Below are 15908 nucleotides of genomic sequence, written 5' to 3'. Positions count from 1 at the left end.
AAAAAAAAAAAAAGAGGGGAGAAGAGAGATGAGGAGTGGAGAGTGGAAAAAGAAATGAAAAAAAGAAGCGAAAAATTCGCAATGGCTCAGCCAAGTGAGCAAAGTCTATGAGTTATGATGTCCTCAGGAAAAAATATCTGGAGAAGAAAAAAAGAAGCACAGAAGAAGAAAAGAGAAAAAAAATTGACTGTGGTCTCGTTAGCTGTTTTGGGCGAATCGGTGTGCCGCCCGCTCTGTAAATTTTTTTGGACCTTGTGACAAATGCTCAATTGATAAAATCCTCCACTTCAATTATTTGTCTGGCAATTGATTTGTTTGAAGGTGGAATTGTGTTGCTAATGGTCCGGTATCAGCCTTATAGAGTATGACACAGATTTGGAGAAGTCGTGAGGAGAAATTTCATGAGGAGAAGTATACGAGTATTTCCATGACTAGGTATATGCTGAACTCCGAGAAAAGAGCGATGCGGTCCTACTTATGCTCCAATGTTCCAGTTACAGATTGATCTACACCACATGCTTACCCTTACTATTATCTACTTCTACTCTTCTGTTTACACCTACGCCCATCAGATAAGGCCTCGACCGCTGAGTCAGCTAGCGGTAGATCCCGGAACAACTACCCCGGAATTTCCCGCGGTTCTTTTCGGAGCTTAAATTCGTTTGTTCTTTTTTAAGGATCTGATGTCAGTTCATTATTGTAAATGTTTTCAGCGGAAATCTCGACACTTGCCCTTTCCGCTTTCGGTCCGACTTCTCGCCGCTTTTGGCTCACTGAGCCGCCCGGAGCAACTCGGGATCGCTCAGGCGAGGATCACTGCACCCTGACAAGGGAGCCAAATAAAACGTGCAAAGCCAAGCCTGCAATCCTAGTTCTCAAGACCGACCGCTTTGGTTTAGTGATGCCATAGAATAGCAAAGTGTCTATGTTTTACAAGTCGGCTTACCGATCATGATAGTCAAATAGTATAGTCACCGGTATAGTACCGGCAAAATAGGCAAACCGGCAAATCGTGAACAGCCCTGTTTACAACTGTGGCCCACTTTACATGAGAAAAGGAATGAGACATTAAGAGTCAACAGACTTCTCAGACGGTCTGCGGATCCGTCACGAGACGGTCGTCTGATATCTGGCACAGGAAGGCATTTTGTTAAGAAGTTGCAGAAGGATGCACTGTATCTTCTTATTGTCAATCTACCCACGGCGGCGGAGGAGGGAGAGGCTAGAGAGCTGAATGCTTTGCTCGGGAACATGATGGAGCAGCCCGATTCCGATGCTCCTTAAAGACAGCACTATTACTGGCCAGGCTTATATTGCCAGTATTACATGGATGATTGTTTTGTAAACTGTACAAGTCAAGACATTCTCTTCGCTAGCAAAGGTTCCTTGGCCTACTAGAGCACCCGGCAGCTCCGGGCTTAGAATCTTATAAAGTCATTATAAACTAGGACACTATATATGTCAAAAGTCACGGGAAGGATCGAATGGCTTATCCCATATAGAGAATTAAGATGATAAAGTGACTCTTACAGCCTCAGCTCGTCCTATATAGTCCGATGACATCAGGATTTACATGGTTGGCAGCTGGGTCATCTTTGACTGGGTGAAGTGCAGCATAGCTCCGAGAAACCCGCCGAAATTAGGGCTGATGGTGACTTGGCATCACTAAATCCTTGATTAGGTAAAACATTCTTGATTTGCACCAAACAACAGGGCTCTGACCAAAGAGACTTTACTTCGTCGTGTCAGCAAATCTCCACGCCGCGGACGGTTGTTGCGGAGCGGTGATTTAAATCTGAGACGCTTTCCCTAATATGCCTGTTTCGGTAGCTTAATAGGTAATCCATTAGATGTCGAAATCGGCTAGTGTTATATCGGCAGTCTCCGTGGAGAATCCCTTGTAGGGCAATCATAAACATCATATGCAGGCAGCAGACCTGGAAATATCATAGAACCTTTCTATTGGGGAACATGTGGGAATGGAAAAGCCTTCATTGCATTCTGGTCTCGCGGTGGCATAGCCGTATGCCATGAGATGTTACAGAGGCTGAAATTTGACGAGTGCTAGTGTTCCGTGTAGTTAGTTACATATGGGGTCAAAATTGAATGATGCTGTTGCAGATGTACATATCATCTTAGGAGGCTATTCCTATGGGTCATTGATCGCTTCACACCTTCCGACCATTTGCATGGAGTTCTTCAAAGAGACACCCGACGATACCACATTCCAGGTGATCTGCAAAATCACAAAAAAGATTGCCACATGCTCAACAGAAAAATCCCAAAGTCGAATTCAATCACTGACATTGCGCGACTCCAGTCTCACCGGTGGTAAAACCAGACCTACAAAGATCACCAAACCGACTATCTCTTACCTCTTCGTGTCACCACTTTCACCGCCAGTCAGCATATTTGTGGCAGTGGTCTCCAAGGTGTCACTGGATGTAGATTTTGACGAAACATCCAGGCAAATTCCACTGAAACAGCGGATCAACTCTGTGCGAATTAGTCATTGGCCATTTATGAAAACATGACACCTTCACTTCAGCCAGTAAGCTACAGAAGTGGTCAGACGAACCATTTTATGACCCACGGAGTAATCTTCAGTGTCGCGGTATTGATGGCGCGAGCCATTTCTGACGAGAAAAGGTGTTGAGGTGCGGGCAAGAGACACTATAAGGAGGAACTGGGTTTGTCGGATGCCCTGACTTTTTTCCTTTTTTTTTTTTTTTTTTTTTTTTTTTTTTTTTTTTTTTTTTTTTTTTTTTTTTTTTTTTTGATGAGCTTTTGATCTCAATTTACAGTCTAAACTAATGAGACTCGGTGGTCTAGATTGACAGCTACAGTGAGGGTCAAACATCAAGTTACTTCTGCCTGATGAAAGGGTAATATCAGGCTCAGGCTCTACATGCGCCATATCTGCCTGTCCTGAAGCATGTGAAAACAGAGCGATGATACCCATGCTATGAGATGGTCTGTTCGCATGATATTTCCTGCAGGCCTGTTGGATTAAATGACTCAATCAGACTCGACCAGTTTCTGAATTTTCTACAGGGGTTATAGGCTTATGATCTTATATTTTTAAACCACCTGTGTGATACATCTCCACGAGTGCTTTTTCGGCGTAGATTTTCCTTCTGCCATTCATTCCAGAAGTATCTACATACAAACGAGTTAAATGAGAATACTCACCAGAACTAATTATTACCAGCTTCCCAATGGAGCTTAAATGAGAGGATCTTTTATAGACCATCATTTGTTAATCAACGGCGCTGCCACAAAAAGGTCGTTAAACTTTGCGTCCATTTGCTTTGGCAAACCGGCCAGCCTGGACACTTCGCCTTGTCCCAGTTAAATGCCTTGTGCCAGCGCGACACGGAACCCAATTGCCCTTGATCTCCGGTTTCCAACGAGGGCTGCTTCCATGCTTTGTGCACATCTTCCCATTGTTGTGAATCAGGCAAAGGGTTAGCTGGCTCCCACTCCTCAGCTGATGGTGGCATCTCAGGAAATGGCTTGTCTGAATCCAGCTTGACCAGATCACTATCTTCAATCTCGAAGACGGGCAGCTTGTCTGCGGATAGGGTCGGTGGAGGGACAGTAAGAAAAACGTCCATAATCAAGGAGAGAGTGCCGTCCTTGGTATCAAGAAGATCTTTGACATGATTATTTCCATAAGAAGAATCGGTAGCTGGGTTATCTAGAAAGAAGATCAGTTGAACTTCTGGTGAAAAGAGAGGGAAGGCAGGACGAACAGTTATCCCGCAAAGCCGTCGGCATAGACTTGGCCTGTTTCTCCATCATCCAGGCCATATTATTCTTCTGCACTTCATCCTGAATAATCTCAACAATCAGTGTAGATGACATCGGGTTCTCCAAATGCATTGGCTTCGCGAAAATATCTGCCTTGTGCGCAATGCTCTTGCCGCCCTGCGATACACTTTGAACAGCCATCTTGCAGCTCACAACCAGAGATCAACCCAGCGCGAACTGCTGACGGGGTATCCTGATCCGACCCGGTGCGCTCACCGTTGTTAACCAGGCCGGGATTGGCGAGAACGGTATGGCTTTCGTTCTTCACTCTCTTTTGCGTAGGGATTTCTTACGGAAACTCTTCGATTAGAGGCAGATCTACAGAGCTGACGGTGTCTAAGACTTATGAGATGAAGTTCCATAATCCTGGCTGAACCTGTGACAGTTATGGAGACAGTTTGCAAGCCGCGTCTGATGATCCTCAAATGCAAGATCTCATGGCACAATCAAAAGCTGCAGAATCCAATTTGCCAACAATACATGCCGAGTCTGTAGGCCCATTATAACGACTCATATATGACGGCTCAACACTGCAGCAATGAATGATACATCGCAAATGCTGCTACTCAGTCATGTCGCCAACAAATTCTATAAAACCCCTTCATTACCTAGATAGATTTCCTCTTCTTTTCTCTTCTCCAGATTCGACATTCTCGTCGATGGTTGCAATAGTCTAGATAGGAACATTTATTCATTATTATCTACTATTCCGAGCCTGTGACACTCATAGTACTCCTAGCATTAGATGTACATTCATTACTATAGCTTTCTGCTATTTAGCTGATCCATTACACCTAGCGCTCCGCATATAAATATAAAATATCGCACTACGCGGCCAATAGGCTACTTACTTGGCTACCTTAAATATTGGTATCCACGCACTCGATATGAAAAATTGATTAGTTACAAGTACAAGAAATTGGGAAAGAAGAAGTAAAAGCAAAAGTAAACAGCAAGCATGCTTCAGGGATCGCCCGAAAAGGAAAGGCGCCACTCCACCTCCGCCTCTTAAGAATACGAGGCCAGGTCGTAAATTCCTTCCCATCCACCACAGATTCTTGAGCCAGCTATCACTTGATGTCGAGATGGGTTCTAAGTCTCCAGAGCATGAGAATCAGCCAAATGGTGGTATGTATTTGCCTCATTTTTGAATTTATATGATGCTAATCTCACCAGGTCCGTCCGACACTGGCAACGCCATTGCCGCCGGCGGCGAACCTCGAGGCACACACCTATCCCGGGATGGCGATGTTACACTGGGCGACGATGGCGGAGATGATGATGACGGCGGGGATAAGGCCGGCCCTGCTACCTCGCTGACATCCCAGGCTATACCATCAACTCCTAAGAAGAAAAAACGCAGTAAGAAATCCAAGAAGAGAGCTTCATCCGTGAAGCAGTCATCCCCACCACGGGTTCCTTTGAAAAATCTTTTCCCTAGTGGCCAGTACCCAAGCGGCGAGATTCAGAGTTATAGTCCCGTGGTCGAGAATACAGCACGCACGACAGCTGAGGAGGACCGCTATTTGGCCCGCACGCACCTTCACGATGACAGCTTTCTCAACAACTATCGCAAAGCAGCAGAGGTCCATCGCCAGGTCCGGGGCTGGGTGCAGGACAGTGTTCGGCCCGGACAGGCTCTCATGGACATAGCTGTGGGCATTGAGGATGGCGTTAGAGCGCTGCTCGATAATGCCGGCCTCGAAGCTGGACAAGGTCTTGAGTCGGGGATGGGATTTCCCACCGGACTGGCGCTGAATAATTGCGTTGCACATTACACGCCCAATCCCGGCCAAAAGGACATCTTCCTACAGGAGAATGACGTAATGAAGGTCGATTTTGGTGTTCATATCAACGGTTGGATTGTTGATAGTGCGTTCACCATGTCATTCGACCTAAAATATGACAATCTGCTTGCTGCAGTGAAGGACGCTACAAACACTGGTATCAAGGTATAACCTGCATACTTCCGTGATTATACTGCATCTCTAGTGTCGCTAATGCTTGTTAGAATGCTGGTGTTGATGTCCGGATCAGCGATGTCAGTGCTGCCATCCAGGAAGCGATGGAAAGCTACGAGGTTCAAATTGGCAGCAAAATCTTCCCTGTGAAACCGGTGCAGAACATCTCTGGGCACAACATCAAGCGGTATCAGATCCATGGTGGGAAGTCAATCCCTTTCGTCAAGAATCGCGATCAAACCAAGATGGAGGAGGGAGAGGTATATGCTCTTGAAACATTTGGGTCAACAGGGCGTGGGTATACAGTCGATGGGGTAAGTTCTCTTACAAATCTAGAGGGAAGCATGCTTATCTGTTGTAGCCTGGCGTCTATGGATACGGAAAGGAGCTGGATGCACCAAAGATGATCACATCGCCTCTTGCCTCTGCCAAATCTCTGTATAAGACGATCAACGACCATTTTGGCACGCTTGTCTTTTGCCGCCGTTATCTTGAACGGCTTGGAGTTCAACGGTATTTGGCTAGTGTAAGTACTCACCATCCTAGAAATTGATCAGTATGCTTATAAGAGTAGATAAGCCAACTGGCGAACAAAGGCGTTGTAGAGGTCTACGCGCCGCTTATGGACATCGAAGGATCGTATTCGGCCCAGTTTGAACACGTATGCTTCTATTCTGTCTTGTTGAATATACAGCTAACATAACATCCATAGACATTCTTGCTGAGGGAGTCCAGCAAGGAGATTATCAGCCGTGGCGATGACTACTAGATGATCACTGAGGTGCATCTGGTACGGCATAGCTTATATGAAGATTTAATTTTTTTTTTTTTTTTTTTCCTTTAGTCGACTTTGATTTTTTTCGAACGTTATCCAACATGGCTTGCTCTGGACGTCCTGGGTCTTTTCACTATTCAACATGGTATGCCGCTCGTTTTTGACCTGCTCAATTGACTACAGGCCAGTCCTATCTTTATCTAGTAACAGAAATACTGCTTAGACAAGCTTGAATTGGGCTTTTGCCAATATTATTTACAACCATTTTCCAATTCTTGTTGCTCTGGACGAAATACTGTAGCAAGCTACCATTGATAGCAAAGTAGATGACTTTCTTTAATTCTCGTCAGTTTTCTCACCGCCTGGAAAATGAAATCATCACCGCGTCCCACCGCCTAAAATAACCAGCAGAATCTACATCACGGAGTACTTCTGTCTACAAGACGCATTCAAAATTGTTGTACATCTAAATATCCCCAGGCAATTATCCTTATATCTGGAGGTTTGTTGAATTTTAGTCACCCGATCATACAATGCAAATGCAGCTAGATATACATAAAAAATGTATAGCAACAAGAAAATAGTAAGATATGCAACGCCATAATCATGCGACACCCTTCCATAGAATGAGATAGAACTGAACAAATTGCCCTTGACATACTCTTGACAAAAGCAGAGTGAAGAGAAAAAGAAGAGTAGAAAGTAAAAGACGACAGATAACCTAACCATCTATGATGTTCAACGCCATAATCCCAGGTCGTAAGCAAAGAAATAAGTCAACAGAAAAGAATATACACCTAGAAAGTAAAAAAGACATCTTGTATCCGAAACGTCGTAAGATAAATCGTGAAAAATGCGTAAAAATGGGGATCTCAACCCGAGTATTTCGGAGTGGGATGGAAAACAGGCTGAGCGATGGGTCCCTGAGGCCATGCGTCCTGGTGAAGATAAGGCACTAGGCCAGTTCTGCGCTCCGCCGCTGGCTTTCCCAATGGTTGATAGTGCATATGATCATAGGGAACAGGTCGGTTTTGCTGAAGCGATGCAGACGGCGGAGGAATCAACAGGGTGTTGACGGACCGCACAGGGCGATAGGGGGAGTTGCGATTCGCCAGCCAGAAAGACGGTGACAGATGGGTTGGAGATGTGTGGACGGAATACGCTGACAGCGCCGGCGAGACGGTGGCCGAAGTAACGCCGAGGTGGTGTCGTCCCGGGTCCGGCAGAGACATAGGCGTAGTGTACATGCCGTTCGACATGGACGGTACGGTGGTCGACGGCATCTGTGGAGCCCAGTTCGACGCTGACGTCGGTGTGTTGTACGACGAAGGTCCCGTCCGGACAGAGACCGGAGGGAGTTGATGTGAGAGGGAAGAGGGAACGCTAGGAGCCAGGTTGGAGGAGACTGGGATGTTGGGTCGTGGGAGCTGGGAAACTGGTCTTGCCATTGGTGCCTGCGAAGCTGGAGCAGAAGTCGGCGTCAACACCGGCGGAAGCGTCGGGATACTGGGGAGAGCGGAAGATGGCGGAAGGGTTGCGACAGGAGGGTTGGTAGATACTGCTACTCGCTTCATCGGATGCTCCTCCGCCGGTTCATCACGGCTCCGCTTTCGGGAACTGACGGATGACGGTATCTCATTCCCAAGCCGAGGGAGAGGCGCATACGAGCCATTGTTCATGGGAGCATTCCAGTTTGGCAGGGCACGCAACGACTCGTTTACCGGGGGCGACGGGAGCTTTGAGCCAGGAGACAAGGACGGCAACGGAGGCGTAGATCCCAAGCTGGGAGAGATGCGGAGCGCAGGAGGAGTCTTGGGAAGCAGTTGTTCACTGCCCTCGGGGACCAAAGAAGCCTTGTGGTAGAACTCAAAGAACCGCCTCAATTTGGAATGCCACTCGGTCCACTCCTCTGCGGATGCAAAGAGGTTGTATCGAATATTGCTCAGGAACTCAACTTCCATGATGTGAATCTCCTGCACCGATATCCCCGACACTTCAGCCCACGTCTTGTTAGTGTAAGTGTTGTCATCCAAAAATTTGTTTCCAAGCATCAGAGCAATCGTCAACAGTCTGAATTCACTTCCACTCTTCCCTTTGACGCCCGAGTTGAATTTCTTCAGCCGGTAGATGAACATGAGGGCCAACAAGATGACGTTTTGGCTCACTTGCGTTGTCGACAGGACCGTGGTCACCCATTTCTGGAATCCCAATGCGGGTGTGACTTCAGGAACGAGTGTTGGGAGGCTGCCCAGGCGGTTCTCAATGGCGTTCAACTTAGCTGTACTCTCGAACCAGAACAGACATGTCATCTATAGAACAAATCAACGTAGTCAGTCTTCTGTCACTTGACACCAAAAATTCACCAGCAAGTCAAATCGTACCTGAGCTGCAAATTCTGCAAGGTTACCATTGGTGTCACTGATGGACGAGGGAATCTGCAAATATGAGGGGAGCGAAGACTTCTTCTGACTGCCTGATTCGGCAGGCTTGGCGGAGGCTAGTTGGTATTGGGGCTTGCTAGACACGGCCGCAGAAGTCGAGGACAACGATGAAGAACCGTAGTTGGAACGAGAGTGACTGGAATAATTGCTGTACGAGTGCATCGGGAGTCCATTTCGATTGTTGCCATAGCTGCCTGGGGTGGTCGTCGCAGTAGTGGTAAGTGGATTTGGAGGAAGATAGGCGTTATAGGCAACCCCGTTCATCATTTCGCTGGGAGGTGTTGGTAGACCGACCCTCCAAGGAGCGGTCCGGTGATGATGGAGTTTATTAGAAGTGATATCCAGAGGCTGTTGTTGTTGCTGCTTTTGATACGTTCCGGACTGGGAGTTGTGTTGAGGAGTGGGAGTGATCGAACCCGGTATAGAAGAGTAAGGATACGGAAGCGGAGCCAGAGCCGGAGGCATATGGAAGGGCGGACGGATTCTGGGACCGATTTGCACCTGACGACAATGACGATGGTGAAGTAGCAGTTTTAAAAAATAAAAAAAAGGGTTGCAACTGCAAATTCAATTGAACTGGTAGGATAGCAACAGCACAAATGGTGAATGTTGACCATGCCTTGCCTTATGGAATGAAGGCACTAAAGGGATTGTGTCTGGAGTAGAAATTGGTAGGGTCAAAAAGAAAATAAAAAGAAAAAGAAAAAAAAGAAAAATAACGGAATCACATAGTATAATAAAAAAGAAAGAAGAAATGAGGAACAGCCCGTGTTAAAACGGACCAAAAAGGAAAATGCAGTATAGTTTGGGATACTATCTGCCTGTTTGGAGACTCTATAAAGGTATGGTAGTAAAGAGTCCGCAGCCAATACCACGTTTGGGGAAGGTGATATAGAAGAGAAAGGGACCCGTGTAAGACGGGGCTAAGTTAGAGCGGTTATAATAATAGGAAGAGAAGGGGGGAAAAAGTAACAATCATAATAAGAAAAAAGACGAAAAAAGACGAAAAAAGAAGCGTCGTCGTGGAGGAATGAAGTCAAGACATCATCCTCTGGAAATCCGTAAATTAATGAATCCATCCATAGTCTTTTTTTTTTTTTTTAAAAAAAAAAAAAAAAAAAAAAAAATTATTACAAGTACAGGCATAAAGTGTACAGGCAATCCTCGCCTAGGAGCATTTAGACAAGGGCCCGGGAAAAAAAAAAAAAAAAAAAAAAAAGGTGGACAAGGACAAGACAGAAAGACAAAGTTTGACCCGGACGCAGGTCCAGAGAGTTGATCCTCCTTTCTGGTCCCCGTTTGGGTCGGTTCCGGGTTGGTAGTAGTAGTAATAGTAGTAGTATGTACGGAGTATGGGTGAATGGATATGGATGGATGGAGAAGGATATGGACGGAGACGGATTGTCTCTTCTTGGTCTGGTCGTTTAGTCAGTCTTGTCTTTAGTGAATTAATTAGCGTTATTATTACTACTACTACGACTATGGAGTACAAGTATAGAGTACCGATTGATGTCAGAGGCCGAGCCAGGTTATGCAATTAAAAAAAAAAAAAAAAAAAGACCACACTAAAAAGCGAAGGTTAGAGAAAAGAAACGACACTGTTGGTGGATGTGTTGCATTGCAACCGTCTTTTTTTTTTTTTTTTCTCGCCCCGAATGGGTGAATGGTTCTAGGGGGGGCAACTTGCACCACACCACGGAGAAGTAACAGAAAGGAGTGGGTAAAAAAAAAAAAAAAAAAAAATGAAAAATATGAAAGGGAGAAAGAAACACAACAACAATACAACAACAGTTTGGTTGATCGCTAGTTGGTTAGTTTCTCCGAGAGGCAAAAAAGACGGGCACGGGAATACGGTAAAGACTTTTTAGTCAGAAAAGGAGGCAAAATTACCGCTGGTTACCGCTGGTTACCGCTAGAATACCACACACAGACAGCTGAACAACGGTCGGTCTTTGGGGTCATTGCTGGTCATTGCTGGTCGTAGCTGTTTCTGACTGGTTACATCCACCCACTTTCATACATACCATACGTACTCCGTACATACATACCAAGAATTACCCAGATTAGCGGCAGACGAAGCGCTAAACTGGAAACGAGTCACTTGTCTTTATCCACATTTTTTCTCCCTCCACCACCATTTTCAGACTTTGCTCCGTGTCGAATCCGAACCACATCTGGATGACTATGGATGATGATTATGATGGATAAATGATATGGTGCCGATGGTGATTCTACCATACTACGGAACACGGAAACGAATAAGAACAATGATGGCGGTGATGGTGACAATGTGACGACGATAGTGTCCCACTCCCGTTTATCCATTGTTATCCATCCGTTTTGCTCCATCCATCCCGGCCAAGGAATCCATTCCAACACCGACGACGCAGGCGGCAAAGCAAAAGCGACTGCTTCTTTACGACATGACCTGTACGAGTATGGAGCAAGTCTACGGAGCACTTTGTGGGAGTGTGCCTATCCTATCCCATGGTGACCGAGAGGGGCCGGGCATATCATCATCCCCCATGGCTCACCTGAAAGCCATGGCCTCCTAGCATCAACGCATTAACGCATTAACATGGATTAGGGCGCTAAACAGGAGACGGATTGGCACCCTTCCGTCGGTCGGTCACTCGCTTTCGTTTCCTTTTTCTCCTTCCCTACTTTTTATTATTATTATTATTTATCATTATTGAGATGAGATAGCACATACGTACTATGTATGGAAGACCGAGACCGTCGTACAGCCGCCATTCTAGGGGAACGATATTCATTCCCAACCGGGTTCAGAGCACACGGTATGGATACGTAGGATACTAGCACAGAGTAGTATGAGTAGTGCATACAAGAGAGGCTTATGACTGATCTCGAAGGCATGGTTATTATGGAACCGATCAACCACAAAATATTCCTGGGTCTATCATTGGCTGGACACCTGCGTCGATTCTCTCTTTCTCTTTTTCTCGCTTCATTATTTGACTTTTTTATGGGACCATCAGAAGGACAAGTACGGAGTAAGGCAAATTGGTCATTTCCGACGGTCTGCATTCGGCACTTGTTGCTAGCAGTAGTGCTACTACGTACGGGGCAACTCTGTAGTACACCAAAACACTCGTAAGAGTCAAAATGTTCGATAATTTATAGACGTGCCACTTCGATCGTCCCAAAGATCCTTTCTCTGCTTATCGCCGCGGTTTTTCCTGTTAAACCTTCATATCCGAAAGCCAGTGATGGTGGCTAGGCCAGGCTGACATCAACCGGACGACTTTCCGTCTTTCGCGCCGTGATCCTAGTCCGCGGTTTGACAGTTCAATAGTACTTCATCTCTGACTCTCATACAGAAACATGTCCATGCGACGTCTCTCATTCGCCCGGTAGTCTTGGGGATCCCGCTGGATTCGACGATTAGCTGCGACTATCAGTGCAGACTATTATGTGTTATGCACATCTGGACCAGGAGACTTTGATTGATCATTACAAAACAGGTGAACAGAACGAAACATGGTCGGTAAAAAGCCAACCTGTTTGCGGATCGTCTGTCTTTCGTATGAGTTGCAAATACTGGTAGGGAGACCTGGTCTGGGCGCGAGATGGCAATAAATGCACATCACGAACGCTTTCATTATTCGGGCGCTGCCCGTGGACGGAGAAGTTCCATTATAGTGCTATTCCAGATGCTGACACTCTTTTCCTTTTCTTTTTTTTACTACGGATGTATGTTGCTGAGCAAGGCAACCTTTTTCAGATGGGGCTCGTACACCGTATATCCGATGCAAAGACACGAACACAGTTGGAATACGGAGTCCCCAGTAGAACCAAAAATTGTGGTGATGACAACCAGTAACTGTAATAGTAGTAGCATCGACTAGGCCGACTCCAAACGATAACTCTTACGGAGTACGAGGACTATACACAAAGTGTACCCTCCGTGAACCATGGTGACCTCTTGTTCTTCTGACTGAAGATCATCATCGCCCAGTCAGCGCCCGACCAAAAGAGGTCACCACGACGAGTTGTTGTGAAATGATACTTTATTTTCTCTTTCGGTGTGCACAGTACGGAATACGCGATAGTCCGGAAAACTATTTCTCAAGTCAACCAACTCTTTTTTAAACAGTGTGTGCGTATCGACTAGCTAATTAACAACTAACACAACCTAGCAGACCAAAGTTCGGGGTAACTTTGAGTGAGAACCTCCCTATGCCGAGGACCAGGATATCTTGGTCTTGGTGTTGGCAGGATCTCTGGCCCTCTTTTTTTTTTTTTTTTTTTTTTTCTTTTTCACTCCGTAGACTAACTAACAGACTATCCACCCACCTTTCCATGGGGGAGAAAGGAAGGCAGTGCGCACCCTTGCATTTCCCTGATTATTGGTTCGGATTATCTCCTAGAGGCGGGATGGAAACGAGAAACGAGCAAAAACTCAGCAATTCAATTTATGAGTTGGATCTGTCGGGCGATACGAAACCAAGCGCCTCTTTGCCGTCTTTCAACTCCTTCATTTCTGGTACCGCCACTTTGTTGTAGTCCGTCTCCATTTAACTCCGGGCGGACAATCAATCAATCAATCAATCAATCAATCAATCAATGATAATGATGATGATGGATATGGACATACGCCGTTCTCCGTCTCCGTACACCCACGCGGGTCCAGTCTGGTCATGTCTTTCATCCTGATTTCTCTTTGCAGGTGGATATGCCTTTACGGAAAGCAGCGAATAGTACAGAGTACAGAGCACATCGGTTTCCCCGACTCATTAATATTCTCATCATTATGCCTTGTCAGAGTCGATCACCTGGACCCGCGTAAAGTGCACGCGAGGTCAACGTAGACTAAAGATTCCATACACTTTTTTTTCCAAAGTCGGAGATTTGTCTTTGACGAATCTAAAGTGGAGTCCCGTGGTTGTTTGTCTCCTACAGGTTTATCCTTGAGTAGAGCTCTTCAGGCATAGTTTAGCACATACTTCTCTTACCTGTACGGGTTTAGCCTTGTTGTTCTGTTCTTTTGTTCTCCCTCCTTGCTCGCCAAAATCCTTGCGGCAGTACTTTCGTATACGGGTTAACCGCAAACAAACTGTCTTTGACTCTCTAGGTGATTTTCGGTGGACTTGTACGGAGCGTTGACTAGACTAGCTGGAGCAAGGATCGCAAGCAGAACTAACCATCCAACCTCGGCTGGGTTTTGCAGCCACCTGAAACCCAAGCACGGGTCCAGACTTTGCACGCTTTAATCCGTGTCTATCAAAAAGCTAACTGCTCCATACAGAAGAAACCGGACAATCAGAATTAACACTCCGGATGGAGATTGAGACTTCCCCGCTCGGTAGAGACATACTTGTACAGACAAGATAAGTGGTATACTTCAAGGACGGTTTTCTGGAACCTTAAGAATTTGGCTTGTTTCACTTCTTGGACTCTTGGAGTACTAATGATGACTCTAAATATAGATTCTTACAACAGAGCATTAAACGTCCATAAGAGCGACTATGTAGCCGCCACTCTGGACCGGATACAGACGGATCTGGGCAGGTGGAGTCCAACGCGTAACTAGTCATAGTCAATGACAGCCTGTTAAGCGATGGTAGAGTATGCACGAGCATAATAGTATGTACTAAAATATGCCCATAAGCATTGAATTAAAGAATATGGGACACAAAGGCAAACGCATCAGTTGATCTCTGCACTATTGAGTGCTACGTACATGTGGACTTTAAAGCATTGTGTGACTTTCTCCTCAATGGAAAAGATGGGCGGTTGAGATACATGTATGCTGACTCTAAAATGGCTTGATTGAGTAACCACTGGCTAGATGCATCCTGCCATCCCGGGGCCATTGCCTATCATCCAGATATTGTGATTCAATTATCCCACTTACTGCTTATATGGATCTTCTTGCCAACCAGTCTGGTATCCAACTTGTAACTATGTAATTTTACAGCGGTGAATGCCGCGGCGGGGAGTAAAACCAATATAACCCAATTGGGTTAGCGTAGACTTTCTTTGCTTTCTCGTCTTTCTTTTTGTTTTTGTGTACAGGTTTCTCTACTCCAGACTAAACTATGGTATGCTATCTCATCATCGCGACTCCATTTTCCCGACTAGTTCGTCGCATAATTTTTTTTTTTTTTGGAATTTTGAGTCACAGTTAGAACTCTCATTATATTGTTGCCTCTGTGTCAAGGTGATCCTGATTACGCATTCGGCAACGCCGCGAAGCCGCGGCTTTGTCTCATACGCATTACATTCAATATTATGATATGGATGATAGTTTTGGTATTACCTCGGATTCGGCTCTTTCATCGTCATCATCTTCATCAGCATCGATGCCTGCCGTTTGTGGCCATCATGCATCATAATTCGATTTCAGGACTCTTTATGGAGTACAGCACAGCACAGACTCTCTTCCCTGACCATAGCCGGTCATCTGGCGATTCCTCCCGATCTAGATTGCTGCATACGCATAGGCCTGCTGCATAGCACAGACAGACATGTTCAAAACCTAACAATTCCCATTTCTTGGTTGGCTAATCCTTGACACTAACTACTACTGCTACTCTCACCATCCAATTTTCCAAGGAGGTCATCGACCAACGTGGTTGGGCAATCTCAGCGACCGTTCTCGGGCTGTTTCCAATCATATCGGTATGTACTTGCACTACAGACACCTGACTATATGATGATTATTATTATATCGAGGTTCAGTCAACAACCAGGGGTCCTGTCGGACCCTGTTTCGGTCGTATTCGGACTCGTGCTGCAGTTGAGCGTTGCTTTGTTTGTCCCTGGTTTTTCTTATTTCTCATATGAGGCTGGACGCGTCTAGAAAATGGATGTCACAAAAGTGGGAAAACTGTACATCGACCGGGTAGGTAACACAAACTGGTGCTTCCTCTTATTGGAGACCGGTTTTATCTT

General features: G+C 45.7%; 4 protein-coding genes across 4 annotated transcripts; 2 read left to right on the top strand and 2 right to left on the bottom strand.

The window, feature by feature from the left end:
• Window positions 1–3263: 3263 nt before the first annotated feature.
• On the bottom strand, window positions 3264–3954 carry EURHEDRAFT_377514 (uncharacterized protein; the record flags this gene model as incomplete). The annotated part of the gene is made up of 2 exons (XM_040778976.1): window positions 3264–3700; window positions 3756–3954. 2 exons carry the CDS (start codon window positions 3952–3954, stop codon window positions 3264–3266), a joined length of 636 nt encoding a protein of 211 aa, XP_040639133.1.
• A 910-nt stretch (window positions 3955–4864) lies between these two features.
• EURHEDRAFT_412263 (putative methionine aminopeptidase, type II) lies at window positions 4865–6608 on the top strand. The gene is made up of 6 exons (XM_040781864.1): window positions 4865–4941; window positions 4990–5765; window positions 5825–6088; window positions 6136–6300; window positions 6349–6435; window positions 6487–6608. Exons 1-6 carry the CDS (start codon window positions 4899–4901, stop codon window positions 6541–6543), a joined length of 1392 nt encoding a protein of 463 aa, XP_040639132.1. The 5' UTR covers window positions 4865–4898; the 3' UTR covers window positions 6544–6608.
• A 385-nt stretch (window positions 6609–6993) lies between these two features.
• EURHEDRAFT_500121 (putative mucin) lies at window positions 6994–9455 on the bottom strand (the record flags this gene model as incomplete). Its single annotated transcript, XM_040785734.1, has 3 exons — window positions 6994–8858; window positions 8931–9066; window positions 9145–9455. The coding sequence occupies 3 exons, from the start codon at window positions 9453–9455 to the stop codon at window positions 7422–7424; spliced, it is 1884 nt and encodes a 627-aa protein (XP_040639131.1). The 3' UTR covers window positions 6994–7421.
• A 742-nt stretch (window positions 9456–10197) lies between these two features.
• Window positions 10198–10583, top strand: EURHEDRAFT_412261 (uncharacterized protein). Its single transcript, XM_040781863.1, has one exon. It carries the CDS (start codon window positions 10343–10345, stop codon window positions 10529–10531), a length of 189 nt encoding a protein of 62 aa, XP_040639130.1. The 5' UTR covers window positions 10198–10342; the 3' UTR covers window positions 10532–10583.
• Window positions 10584–15908: the final 5325 nt, after the last annotated feature.

The sequence above is a fragment of the Aspergillus ruber genome (genome assembly GCF_000600275.1).
Source record: "Aspergillus ruber CBS 135680 unplaced genomic scaffold scaffold00012, whole genome shotgun sequence".
Classification (NCBI taxonomy): Eukaryota; Fungi; Ascomycota; class Eurotiomycetes; order Eurotiales; family Aspergillaceae; genus Aspergillus; species Aspergillus ruber.
The sequence above is the reverse complement of the archived record's forward strand: the minus strand, read 5'-3'. Positions and strand labels throughout refer to the sequence as shown.

What these genes read in the sequence shown, in the direction of transcription:
- EURHEDRAFT_412261 (XM_040781863.1), top strand. Translation starts at nt 10,343, where the DNA reads ATGGGTGAATGGATATGGATGGATGGAGAAGGATATGGACGGAGACGG.
- EURHEDRAFT_412263 (XM_040781864.1), top strand. Translation starts at nt 4,899, where the DNA reads ATGGGTTCTAAGTCTCCAGAGCATGAGAATCAGCCAAATGGTG. An exon ending in GTGGGTATACAGTCGATGGG is followed by an intron (nt 6,089 to 6,135) that starts GTAAGTTCTCTT and finishes TATCTGTTGTAG; the next exon opens with CCTGGCGTCTATGGATACGG. An exon ending in ATTCGGCCCAGTTTGAACAC is followed by an intron (nt 6,436 to 6,486) that starts GTATGCTTCTAT and finishes TAACATCCATAG; the next exon opens with ACATTCTTGCTGAGGGAGTC.